Source organism: Achroia grisella, unplaced genomic scaffold (assembly GCF_030625045.1).
Source record: "Achroia grisella isolate CSIRO2021 unplaced genomic scaffold, CSIRO_AGI_Agris_v1 utg642, whole genome shotgun sequence".
In the NCBI taxonomy this organism is placed as follows: Eukaryota; Metazoa; Arthropoda; class Insecta; order Lepidoptera; family Pyralidae; genus Achroia; species Achroia grisella.
This window is the reverse complement of record NW_026712979.1, coordinates 5,524,657-5,539,337: the sequence shown is the minus strand read 5'-3', so window position 1 is coordinate 5,539,337 and position 14,681 is coordinate 5,524,657. Positions and strand designations below refer to the sequence as shown.

Genomic DNA, 14,681 nt, shown 5'->3' with positions numbered 1-14,681 from the left:
TTGAATGATTATATCTATTACTAAAAATAGCTTTGTATTTCAAAATTGACAAACAAGAATTAAATGAATAAGCATATTTTTTACATTTGCTTGGTCGTAGTCAGGTGAAAATGTTTAGCCATTCAGAATGTACGTAAGGAGTAAAAAAGCATATGGCTATTGTTGCAGCGGGTTATTCCGGAAAAACAAAGAGGCCGCCATTTGGAAGATCAACGGCCATCCGTGTACTCCATGTATTTACAGCTTACTGCACTGTAAATTTACCGATATCGTCTCGCCTACGGCACGACTGACTAAGTACCCACCATGAAAACGAAGCCTGAACTCGAAAAGATAAATACGATACAGTATTTTATAAACGCCCTGAAACATGAATATCGACCGATTCAAATAACAATAGAGATTGAGTTATGTCTTCTATCTAGTGGATAATAAGTCACAAATGAAACTTTTTTTGTGACAAACAGTCACATTATCGCATTTTTATTGTCTGGAAACTTTTGTTTTAAATTTCTTAGGCCTCTTTTTATAAAATACTAGCTATAGCTAGCCATACAAATTGAAATCGCTATTACAAATAGGGGTTGGTGATAGAAGGGTGAAAATTTAGAGTTGTATGTATTTTTTTATGTATTTATTGCTATATTATAAAAAAAGGAATTGTCCAAAAAATAAATGTTAGGGGTGGACAATCGTTATCACTTAGGGGTATGATAAATAGATAGTAGCCGATTCTCAGACCTACTGAACATGCTTATAAAATTTCATAAAAATCGGTCAAGTCGTTTCGAAGCAAGCTATCATTATGACACGAGAATTTTATATATAAGATGGTATAATAGTATGGTATTGAGGAGGGCTCAATACCACACTATTATCCAATCCAAGATAAAAAGAAACTGTACACATAATTATCTTGATATCTATGTGGATTTGTACCTGTCCAGATAAATTACTTAGTAAAATATAATAATTTTACGATTTTCACTATCTTGTTTTCATTTAACCATAAAAAAACCGCATGTGGTATAAAATAAAAATGATTTAGTGTGGTAATAAAATGTGACATTGTGTGAATGCAGAGGATACAGATTATATTTAGAGGGTACGTATTGTAACAATATGATTGTCTTGTTTTACGACGGGAAAATAATAAGCGACTCGCATTTATGGGCAAATAATAAAAATTCGCCATTCATAACTTCTAACCGAACGTCACATTATTCGCTTAGGTTCCGTATATATGGTTTATTATAATTTCTTTATTCATAGACTTTATATCCATAAGCTTGCATGCTTTTTAAAATTATTATTATACATAAGAACAAACTAAATAGAATTAAATCCAAGTCTATTAAACGTAGTTTATGTCAATTTCATTCGTCTAGAATATACATAGGCCACTAAATCGGAGTAAACTTGTAACCTTTGTTTTACGACTATACACATATGTTTTACTATATAAATATATACTTAAATAAGATATAAATTATTCTAAATCATTGTTCCAAATTTGAACTCCCCTAATTTTAATTTATGATATATGTTGCCTCAAGAAATGAAACGACGTACCTTAACCACATTCTAAGATGATTATGAGGAATTCTGACGGATCCCTAACAACGGTATTAAAAAGATCCAATTGTGTCATCTTTCTTGGCTCCCATACATTTCTCACGAATGAAAAGAAAGTATTTCTTTCATTATAATTACAAGTTGTCAGAGTAATGGGTGGAGTTATAACATATGGATCTAATATATCTTTTAATATCTAGCTAAGGCGACATATTTATAGTGCTTTGTGAAATATTGTATATGATATTTCAACAATTACATATTGTATTACCACGTTATTCGTTTTAAAAATAACATAATTTATAAATGTAAATCTAATTATATGGGTTTAAATGAATATGATACATTTATTGTTACATATAAACCATGCATATATCTCTGCATCTAATAATTGTTTGAAATCATTAATGAAATTATATTAGGAAAAGTTATTCGTCAAATAAATTGATAAATATATATGTATATACTCTCATGAAAAAAATTCTAATGAAAACTTATAAACTCATGCATTGTCATCATTAATTTATTATTATTTATGCAGAGTTCAATTTCTAGTAGCATCATTAAGTAATGTTTTTCCATTTAGGAGAACTACCCAACCAATGCACATTTTAAAATATCTACGGATACATCGTAAAAGTTAATTTTCTGTCGTTCTGAATAGATACAAATACAAACATGTACTATATGAGAAAAGATAACGTTAAAAGTAATTGAGTTATTCCATTATTTAATTTGAACTGTAATTCAGTACACTTAAGATTGAAAATTGCTTCGTACAATAGTAGATTTAGGGTGCAATATTATCTTCTTCACATCCAAATAAATGAGAAAAAACCGGGGCCCAGCGGACGAACTTTTTAATTCGTAATTACAGGACGCCGTCCAGCTTTAAGCACCATTAACTTTTTTCTAAAATTCCCCTATCCTCTCTGTATGGGGACCTCTATTTCTATAAATGAAATGAAACGTTTTATTGTACATTTTTAATTTAGTTCGGTCAAAGAGGAAATTCGAAATTGCTCTGTTCTATGTACAGGTATTTTAATTATATATAATTTCATTACATGTGTTTAAGTCGCGTTAATCACAAATCAAGGTATGCAAAATTAATTTAACAGCAAACCCTCAACTACAACAAGATGTCTTTTTCATTTTCTGCGTACTACTACTAGATCTATTCATCAAAGTATTAAAATGAGCTCATCAGCTATAACAATAAATATTTTTGCAGATCGTATATTTGACTACTAGAATCAACAAAACCACAAGTTTATTATGCTTTGAAAGTTTACTTAAACATAATTGGAAAGTCAATATTATATACACCTAAGTAAATATTTAAATACTTTTAGAGAAAATGTAGGATCAAGTCTTAAAACTATAGTTATCAAAGTTTAGCATAAAAGGAATCAAAATATCTACTGCAAGGGTGTGGAGAAACTATTCTTCTCTGTTCAGTTGTGGGCGTTAAAGCACATGACATGACATGTTCGGGGGCGTCAGAGCGACCCATGACCACCTTGTGCCATGAAGAAGTCATTTTGTTATTTTTGTTGTATTTTGATATTAAAACGCATTCTTAGCAGTTATGGTCGACCATGGATCCAAGAAGAAAAAGGTCAAGCCAGAACCTACTGTGATCTTGCCACAGATAATAATATTACCCAGATATATAATTCGTATAATTTTCACTATGACTTAACGATCGTCATGAATTTTTACATGTAACAATTTGGGATGGACATGAGAACATAAGGTAGGTACCTGGTTCAATTCAACCGAATTGACGTTCGTTTTTTGACGCGGCTTCAAAAAGGTAGATTATAATTTAATAATAATTATTTAATACAGTATCTTTCAGGTTGTTGGCTTGTTGCAGACGGTTATTGTTCATACCTGAAGTCCATTGAAAGTACGTATATACCAGACAAAATACTTTCTAAAGTACCCACATCCAATAAAGAAGTATTTACACCCGTTCGGGCACTCTCAAACGGATATCAAAGTGCGTCGTTAGCAGATCTCTTCTTGACAATTTTATTGCGAAATCTGCGCGTATTATTGAGGTAACATAAGGGCCCTTCACACTTTCCTTACGCTAGTTATCACGATTTTTGATGCGTGCGGCTTTTTCTGTCCTCTTCACTTTTTTCTCTTTTATTTGTTGATGACGATTTGTCGATCTTTGATGTAACCTACTTTTGAGACTTTACCGCTTCTCCGCTGAAATAGCGTCACAAGTCTAAAAATAATATTTTTCGGGTACAACGAAAAATATTATTACTATATATTTTTACCATTGGGTATATTAGGCCTGGATGTAATTACTTTCAGAATTATTTTAGTACAAATTGTGGCATTTTACATGTACGTACACATTATTTATATTTTATATTACGTATTCAAGTATAAAATCTTATGGAACAGCTTGCTTTGTAGTGTTTTGATTTATAAGGTACTAAAGTAATTTTTTCCACTTTCCATCAGATAAGTCGTTAACTTGTTTGCCATTCCAAGTCTATAAATAAAATGTAAATAATTGCATTTAAATTTTCCCTTAATTAGTTACTAATGAAAAACAGACTTGTATCTACCAATCAATCAATACTAGTATTACTAATTCGAAATAGTGTCCAACTATGTGTTACCATACAATAACCGCCTTGGTGATCCAGCGGTTTAGCACATCGCTTATTTCTAAAGGTCGTGGGTTCGATTCCTCGCACGATACAAACATTTGTATTCTTGAGTATCATTCTTTGTATCGATCTAGGTGTTTTCTATGCATATTATGTATGATATGATAACAAAATAAATCTAATGATTTATGTGATTCATCTAGTACTCATAACTCTCAAGCACTGCTTAACTTGGGACTAAATGGAGCTGTCCGAATTAATTGAGTGGATAATTTGTTATTATAACTACTAAAAATTGTTCAATCTTAATTAAATTTGACTTAATGATATATTGTAACACAATAGTAAGGCCATTTTTATTAAAAATAACTGACAAAGTGGCGGGTAACGGCTATTATTGTTATACCTCTAATTTTATTTTTTCAAATTAAAGTGAGTGGACAATGTAACAAATTGAGAAAGCGTGTCCTCGGACACGTCACTCGAAATAGTTGGGAAAGCGAAATCAGGCGGCACTTTCAGAGTAAAGTTGTTCCTTAGATGGAAACGACACTTAAGTGTCTTGTACAGTCACTTGACAACACTTGGCAACACTTGGCTGTGTGTATAGGTCCACACAGAAAGTTTTCTGACCGTTGCATCTCGGGAGGAACTGTATTCTCTTTACAAAACTTTCTATTTATAACCGACTTCAAAAGAAGAATTGTTTCGTATTTTATGCTATGTCTACAACACCATAATTATTGTATTATGGAGTTTCAATTTCGATATTGTAATACATTTTTTATTTGTACACATATAATATACAAAGAAAACACCCAGAACAATACAAACAATCATATCAACCAAAACAAATACTTGCATCATGAGAGGATTTGAATCCGCGATCATTGTAAGTATGTTAGACCTAGACCGCTACACCGCCGTTATGTTGAGACTTTTCATTTTATTAACGTACGAGTCCATGTAATTAATGACCAAATAACAATTTCCTGAACTGACCAACAAATGGTCGGCATCCGAGACGCGCCCGCAATGCAGAAAAAGTTAATAACGCTTGAAGTTCCAGCCTCCCTTGCAATTATAAATTCATGCCCACTCACCCCACCCTTACCTATATATAAAAATTAATCCCTATTTGCCTAGATCACGGTATCACGCATGGACGGCTGGAACGATTTCGTAATTTATTTTTTGGTCTGTTTGTTATTTTCAGGAAAGGTGCTTTTGTGTTCATTAATAACTAGGATATTGCGTCACCCACAAACAGCGGCTCATTTAGAACTTATTTTTTTGAAGTCTGCATAAAATACACAGTGTGGTATTCATGAGGCAAAAATGCAATTGTACACCAATGCGAATTCAATATTCATTGATAAGACAAGAAAACATGTGTCGAAACAACTACAGTATATACTTTTTATGGGAGACTAAATTAACGGGTGTAAATGTCAAATTTTCAAAAGACATTAATACCGATAAATTTTTAGTTGTGAAGTAACTTTTCATAAACAGACAAACAGCCTTTCTAATTTATAGTAATAGTATGTATTGATGGGTAGATACTTAGATGTGTTGTTGTTGTTGTTATTGCAGAATTTATCATCGTTCCACCATCACTCGAAGAAAATACCTACTGGTTGAAGACGTAATTTTTGATAGTGTAGATATGAGTGCATACTTATGAGTTATATATTTTATTATATTCAAAACAACTGATCATCTAATGAATGTCATGAAAAATAAATTTCTAGTCAGATAAATAAATTACCAATAGGTATTAAACAGGGCATTTTTCCTTGTAGAAAATCATTAATTATCTAAATTGGTTTTCTACGAGAAGGATGCTCGCGCAAGAAATCGTGATATTTCCAAGCGTTGGGGGGTAATGACATAGCATTGGTCATATTTCCCCCTTCTTTATAAAATATATTACGAGCTCGGCCTCGACGATTAAACATACCACCTTGCTTTTTATGATCTCGGGTTCGATACTCACATGATGCAAATTTTTGTATGTGTATTGGTATATGTTTGATGTATATTATTTATGATTAAAAAATGTATATTACTATTTGTTTAAATTTTTAAGTACCCATAGTTCAAACTCTATTACGTGCTTGTACTAAGTTATTATTAGTATTTGTTACTTATAATTATTATTGTCATTGGTAATAAATATAATAATATTCTCATTGTAATCTATTACAGAATCCATCCATATTTTTTTTTTATTACAATCGTAATGTGCAAATTCAACAAATTATAATATTTTATTAAAATATTAATGTTTAATTAGAATTATTTATTTAATTATTCTTCACACTCCTCGGCATCATCTTCCTCTGATTCCTCTTCTTCTCCTTCAAATTCATACATTTCCACAGCCAACATGTGACATGATACTTTTTGTCCCATTTTAGAGACTGCCAATTCTACCGCATAAACTCCACAGTTGTCCTCAGTCAGCATATCATTAACGCAGTCATTAAGGTCCAGCATAATGTTTTGCATTGGATAATCCAGCTATAAAAAACAGCACAACAATAATTATCAGTATGAGTTGAATTTCTTAGAAACCGAAAAAAATATTGGATTTGCAGTAATATACTTATATAATATATAGTTATTTAATTTTATTTAGTATGCTATGGAATAGGGTCACTTGAATTATAAATGTTTTAGATGTTTTTTTTAATTTGCTATAATAAATACAATAAGTATAAGGTAAAACTTTAGATATTGGCATTGTGTATAAATTTTGGATTTGATTACTGAAACTTGCATACATTTTAAACATAGAACTTTAGTAATATAATAATAATAAGTTTATTTTTATACAGCAACAATACAAATTATAAAAATTATAATCCTAGCCGTGTTATATGTATATATTTGTTTTCGAATATTGGATACTCGTACATTTTAAAAACAATAAGCTGCAATACAATCAGCCAGCAATTTAAATGGTAATGAAAAATTTTAAGTAGTTTTAATTTTTATTCATTCTTGAAACAAAAATCTTAGTTGCCAGAGAGGTTAAAACTATTTCAAAACTTTTAGCCGTAATGGCCCTTTATAGCTTCACCGGACTAAAAACAAAATGTACAGTTTGCTTACAAACACAACACATTTTTCTGTCCTACTTTCTACTATTATGTGAGCATTTTCATATGCGATACATAATGTATAAATATTAACTCAGCAGGTTCATTTTTTAATAGAAATAATATAAGAATTTTCTGTTCCTTGGTAAAACGTTTGTTTAAAGTTACCTCGCAAACAGGAATAAAGTACCTACTAGTCTTACGAGTCTTTGCCGAAATAGCAATTAACAATGTCTAAATGAATGAATGAAAAGAATGCCAGCGTCTTGACCTTTTAAAATCACTAAAGACAATAGCTTTATTTTCTGTCTCGATAGGAATATACAATTTTTGCGATAATAATATATAACTCATTAAATTATGTCTAAATTTATGTAAACGTTAACATTGTAATATTTATATATATCACAGATATCGCAATTTCTAGTTTATACTAAATTCATATATGGAAATATATGTAGTTTTTTAGTAAATAGTACTTAAAAGGCATCAATTACTTATTAGGTTTATATTACTATATTAGGCTTAGCATACACTCTGACTACCCCTGTACATATATGTATATATACTTACAACTTCAATCGGACAAGAGGTGATATGCATACTTTCCACAACAGGAGCCCAAGGTGCATTTTCGTCCTTTAAACTAGAGCATACACCGACTTCGGATGTGAACATCATCTCTTTACCAACTTCTGTATCTTTGTACACACTTAATGCCAACTGTAACAGAATAAACAGAAAATTTAATTTGTTAACACGATATTTTCAGGTATAGATGCACCATATTGGTGCCGGGTCCATCTTGAGGCAGGGAGAAAACATCGAGTGCATTTCGAGACATATGACACCGGTGTAATTTTGGGCTTCATTCCAAAGCACATCAATACTTATCTTCACTATTCATATTGGTCTCCCAACCCAACCAAATATTTTTATTATTCCAATAAGGAACGGGAATCAAATTAACGTCCCGCCGTGATGGTAAGTGGACATGGACAGCGACTCATAGGTAGTCCCTTTACTAAAAAATCATTCGGACGGGAATCAATAAATCTTTGAAGGCACTTTGAATTGCCCCATCGGAGTTGATTTTTTTCCCATGCAAGAAGTAATCTAAATTTCGAAAAAAATGGTAATATGTTGGAGCAAGGTCTGGGGAGTACGGTGGAAATCTTAGACATTCCAACTGAAGTTCTTCTAATTTAACTGTCTGTTGTGCAGTGTGTGGCTAGACCACACACTACAGTTGTCCTGAAGCCGCAGTGGCCTACGGCGATTGACCAGCCTCATTTGCTTAGCAGCTTTTCCAGCATGGCTTACAATTGCTGACAATACGCATCTGCCGTAATCGTCTGGCCAGATTTAAGAAAGCTGAAGTGAACAACACCGGCATTAGTCCACCAAACGCTTACAAGTAATTTTTTTTGAGTCAATTTTCGCTTGGGGCAGGATTTGGCTGGTTCACCCAGTGTTCAGCCATTGCAATGAGCGTTTCCGATTATCGTACAAGATCCACTTTTCATCACAAGTTCGATTTAAAGTCTCTTCATTATTATGCCGGTACTAATGTAACGCAGCAGTCTACGCGATCCACCTTTCAAGCTTTTTCACCTACCAATTTGCTTCAAGTGAATTAAAACGCTACTAACACCGCAGACTGCAGCTAACTCAGACGTGGTTTGCGATGGATCCGCTTCCGCAATAACCTTAAATTCTTCATTATTGAACTTGGACTCCGGCCGCCCACGGAGCTTGTTTAGCAGGTCGAAATTCCAGAACGAAAACAATGGAACCAAAATCGCACTGTGTTTTTCTTTGCGACACTACCGCCATACTAATCATTAATCCTTCGAGCCGTTTTTGCAGAACTGGTGCCACGGCGGAACTCTTACTCCTAAATAATGCGAAATTTTAATTTTTCCATTTTGTAAAATAAGTGACGTAAATAAAAAACCAAAGATGGCAAAAACATATGAATTACGGTTTTCGAAAAACAAATGCATGAGTAAGTAGTATGACAAAATGCGAATTTCATATGCAAAGACCTAATATGTCAATTAGGTAATTTAGCGTTTTATAATTCAATAATTCTGTATTTTCCTGATACTGTGACTGTAAATAACATAAAAATAAATTAATAAATTATAAGTATAGTTGCATTCTTCTACAGAGTAGGTAGGTATCTGTGTTTAAAAAAGAAATTGGAAATCTTTCCTTGACACCTTTTTTTACAATATGAGAATAGAATAGAAAATCATTTATTCAAATAAACTCACATTGAAACACTTTTGAATAGTCATCACATTTTTTTTTAATCTACCGCTCATTCGGAATGCTGTCTCATCACAAGAAGAACGAGCAAGAAACTTGCGTGTTGCTCTTTTAAATAATGTTATTGTTACTTTACATTTTTAACTTTAAGTGTGTGTGTGTGTGTAATACATAAATTATATTATTTTAGATACATATGTATCTTAGACACATATACATATGTATATATATTCTAATAACGCTAGTTGTGGAATTATAAAAGATGTACCTGTATAATAAAACTGTAATACTGTGAACAACTTAATTGTACTGTATATGTATATAGAAAAACACTTTTATATATTTCTTATTATTACGTTAATTACAGAATATGATATCTTATTTATATTATATAATTCGCATTCGCCAATAGATATATACGAAAGAGTTATCAAACAAAGCAGTTATACATAATACATTATGCAATAATGAATGTTCATAAATCGTGTAAACAAAATACATTGTCACAGAGACATTAATGACATCACCCGAGATATTTATATGTATATGTTTCTCTAAAATTATTAATGGTAAGGTACTAATGTAAGTTCCATATTCATATCATAAATATTTTATTTGTTATATACTTTTTTTAAACTAATCATTTGCATCATCCTTCTCCAATTTATTTGAGGTCGGCGTAGTTTTTCTCTTCCATTCCCTGTTCGCAGTCATCTCATTATTTACTCCCTTACCATCCACAGACATATGTAACTACTTCCTTAAAATATTCATTTCTACGCTTTACGTACCCATACTTTTTATAAAACTAATATTTTACTCGAATTTTATGTAAACTTTAATAAAACATGTTTAATGCGTACGTAACATTTGTAAAATACCCATAGGAAATACCCTCATACGTATTCAATAACTGCGAAAATTCTTCTAATCAACGTCACAAAAACATTAAGGTCGTTAAAAAAAGTTTTGGTATTTTTTGGCATTCTTAATCTTTAATAATCTTCGAATGCTTAATCGACACTACTATAACAAAGCGATAAAATTTGTTGGCGGATGTTTGGTATAATTTTGGTAATACCACAGATAACATAATATTACGTAGTAATACCAGTGGCACACAATGAGGAAGTAGCCATTATTATTGCTAAAAGTTGCATATAGATGGCGTGATTGGTATCGATGGAATTCGTCATAGTTTTGCAAACGTTTTAAAAAACAAAACTGTGTTTTCAAAAATGTTTAATCAATTTTTAAAAAGTTATATATACATGTTAAAATGAAATAATGCGTTTAGAAAAGTAATTTTCATATATTTACTCATTTTGTTATTTTCCAGTACTTAATTACACTTTAATCAGTGCTAATATGGGGCTCGATGTTTTCAAAATGCTTTCATAGATGGCATTGTCGTCATTTGTATCGGCCTAATTAAATGTCTTTTTTATATTTTCCAATAATAAGCACTTAATATATTATTATTGTAAATTAAACATATAAAAAATTTTTAAGTAAATTATAAATAGCCGAACAAGCAAGTAATAATATTTCCAATAATACTTATGTATGAAGTGTTGTCATATTATAAATAAATACATGTATTATCGATTTTTTTTAATAATCGATAACAGGATTTTATTACGCATTATTCGATGATGCTTTTAATGAGTCGTTGTGAACAGTAAATTTTCATTATTTTGTATTATAGCAGTGTTCCGTTTCAAAGAACGGAATATAGTAGTACATTATTAGTGTCGTTGGTTATTTGCATTTGTACTGAAAAATCGATTACATAATAATTTAAAATATCGAGTACGAATCGTAGTTGTCTTCGAATACTGGCAACTGGTAAGATTAAAATAGTATTTAAAAAAAAGAGAGAAATCGATCCTAATTCGAATACCATAAAGTTGATTTTCGTTCCTCATTAATATCATAGCAGTTTGTTTTTAACTCTGTGGTATGATGTTTAACGTGTATTGTTATTGTACGGTGCATACATTTCAAAAATTATATTTTAATGTAGGTACATACATTACTTTCATACATTTCAAAAATTATATTTTAATGTAGGTACATACATTTCTTTCATACATTTCATACATGTCAAAAATTATCTTTTAATGTAGGTACATACATTTCTTTCATACATTTCATACATGTCAAAAATTATCTTTTAATGTAGGTACATACATTTCTTTCATACATTTCATACATTTCAAAAATGAACTTTTTATGTAGGTACTAATGTTTGTTGATACATTTTTTTCATACATCTCATACATTTCAAAAATTATATATTAATGTAGGTACATACATTTCATAAATGTCAAAAATTATCTTCTAATGTATGTACATACATACATTTCTTTCATACATTTCATACATGTCAAAAATTATCTTTTAATGTAGGTACATACATTTCTTTCATACATTTCATACATTTCAAAAATGAACTTTTTATGTAGGTTCATACATTTTTTTCATACATCTCATACATTTCAAAAATTATATATTAATGTAGGTACATACATTTCATAAATGTCAAAAATTATCTTCTAATGTAGGTACATACATACATTTCTTTCATACATTTCATACATTTCAAAAATTATATTTTAATGTAGGTACATACATTTCTTTCATACATTTCATACATGTCAAAAATTATCTTTTAATGTAGGTACATACATTTCATACATTTCAAAAAGTATCTTTTAATGTAGGTACATAACACCCCATGTCAGACCCCTTGTATTTGGAAGAAACTTAAAAATAATGCCAAAAATATTAGATGAATATATTTTTAATACGAATATTGTTTTATTTTTGTTCATCAACTTTATCCCTCACTAACAATACTAGTAGTAGTACATAACCTGGTTTATACCGCTAAAGATATTGAAAGATATACGAGTAATTCAGAATGTTTGGCGTGAAAGCGAGACAAATAGACAGACTGAGTTACTTTAGCATTTATAATATTTTTAAGAATATCGCTATTAAAAATAGGGGTTGGTGAAAGACGGGTGAAAATTTAGGCGTGTATGTATTTTCAATGTAACATTATAAATAAAAAAAAAAATTGTCCATAATACAAAAAAATATTTTTTCGGGGTAGGCCACCCCTATGACTTAGGGGTATAAAAAATAGATAACAACCCTACTTCAGACCTGGCAAGTATACATATCAATTTTCATCATGGGAGAAATATGGCAACTAATACTGTGATACAAAATTTATATATTGTAATACACTACCTCTAAGTAGATATATATATATTATACCCGCCGGTAGCCTCGCGCTGTTGGCTCGTTGCTAAGCAACGGATACCCCGGTAGCGGTTGGGCAACGGGAGGCCGGCGGCAGTTGGTCGTTGAATACCGCACGCAGCGCAATAGTCTTACAACTTATTTTAATTATTTTTATGACGATCCAACAATATAAGATATAGCGGAATTCTCATTAGGTAAAAGAGGGGTACATCGTAGAATACATGAGGTATATACCAGTAAATTAATTGTAGCTAAAATCAGTCTCATACATATAACGATTGAAATAAAAAATCGATTTTGATACGTACGAGTATAAACGTATCAAAATCAGGCTATACGTATAGCGCAGACGCGTTACAACATATCAAAAAAATAGGCATGGAATGTAAAATAAACCATAACATAATAGGTATATACATTGGCACATAAGCCATATCTGCAGAGTGTCGGCTAACGATATTATACCTACACATTTACATTGAATCTTGAATCGTCCCTAATGAGGTACACGATACAGTAACCTACATATCTATTATATACATATCTTTGCAAAACAGATGTCATGTAGCTGAATTGACTGCCATCTATTTTCATGCTTTGTTACTAAGCACCCACTAGTAATCCGAACTGCTTCAGATCTAGCGACATCTAGCGGCTACGGTGGCGAAATAAAATAGCCCGAAGAATAGCCCGAGTTAGGAAGGAACCATTTTCTTGTATGGGATGGGGTATCTGTATGTAATATTATGTTATCTGTGGTAATACCTAGTAATCCGATTTTGAAAATTCATTAGTGTTGGATAAGTCATTAATAGATGAAGGTTAAGTATGGAAGAAACTATCCATCACGCTAATACAACATCACGCTACATCCAATAGGAGCGGAGCTACACTAAAACATGTTACAAAAGCGGGGAACATGTGACGCAAACAAAATTGCGTGGGTACGCTAATAAAACACAAATTGCATAAAATTTAACAAAACTCTAGTTTAAAATTTTATCCTTAAAGTTGGTTGACCAAATTCTTATTTTTATTAGTTAATGCATTTTATTATTAAGCATAATATGATAGAGTATTTACCATGTGTTCATCATCAACAGTGGCCAATACACTCATAACTCCGCTCAACCCCATGAGTTTAGGACCGCATCCCTTTGATAATCCCAGTTTTAAGTCCACTTGTAATTCTTGATTATCGAAATCATCGCACGCTACCACATCGTCAGCTATTTTTAAACGGACATCACTCTGAATAAACAAATAATGTCAAAACTGTAATATAAATCTGTCGATAAATATAATAAAATTATACACATAATGATAAATATACTCGCAAATATATCAAATCGCATTAATAACTGGACAGAAATAAAGAAAATATTTTTAACAACAAAAAAAGTAACGCTTATCGCAATAACCGATTTGGATGGGGTTTTTGGTGCATTGTGGTGAGCTTCAATTAAAATTTACTGTTTCTTTTATACCGATCGATTTACAAACAAAAGTTTAGTATATTATAGGTACTAATGCATATCTAGTTTACATTGTTGTAATTATAGAAAAATCTCTTATAAAGAAAAGCTACTGGCTGATATTGTATTCCATACGTAGCAAAATAATTTTTGAAATTTATTTAGTATTTTTTACTTTACCTGTTATATATAAAAACTATTTTTTACTAATTTAAAACCTATTATAATAAAAACGATTGAAATTTACATAAACCATCATAAATACTTACACTTGCCACCAAATACATAAATTTAAATAATACAATGTACAGTAGCATCTTCGATAGATACAA

General features: G+C 31.0%; 1 protein-coding gene across 1 annotated transcript; it reads right to left on the bottom strand.

Annotated features, from left to right (window-relative positions):
* Positions 1–6,530: 6,530 nt before the first annotated feature.
* Positions 6,531–14,666, bottom strand: LOC131849515 (uncharacterized). The gene is made up of 4 exons (XM_059199597.1): positions 14,619–14,666; positions 13,958–14,125; positions 7,898–8,047; positions 6,531–6,743 (listed from the first exon to the last, which is right to left on the bottom strand). Exons 1-4 carry the CDS (start codon positions 14,664–14,666, stop codon positions 6,531–6,533), a joined length of 579 nt encoding a protein of 192 aa, XP_059055580.1.
* Positions 14,667–14,681: the final 15 nt, after the last annotated feature.

What these genes read in the sequence shown, in the direction of transcription:
- LOC131849515 (XM_059199597.1), bottom strand. Translation starts at nt 14,666, where the DNA reads ATGCTACTGTACATTGTATTATTTAAATTTATGTATTTGGTGGCAAGT. An exon ending in TTATGTATTTGGTGGCAAGT is followed by an intron (nt 14,126 to 14,618) that starts GTAAGTATTTAT and finishes TTGTTTATTCAG; the next exon opens with AGTGATGTCCGTTTAAAAAT. An exon ending in CCTCTTGTCCGATTGAAGTT is followed by an intron (nt 6,744 to 7,897) that starts GTAAGTATATAT and finishes TGTTTTTTATAG; the next exon opens with CTGGATTATCCAATGCAAAA.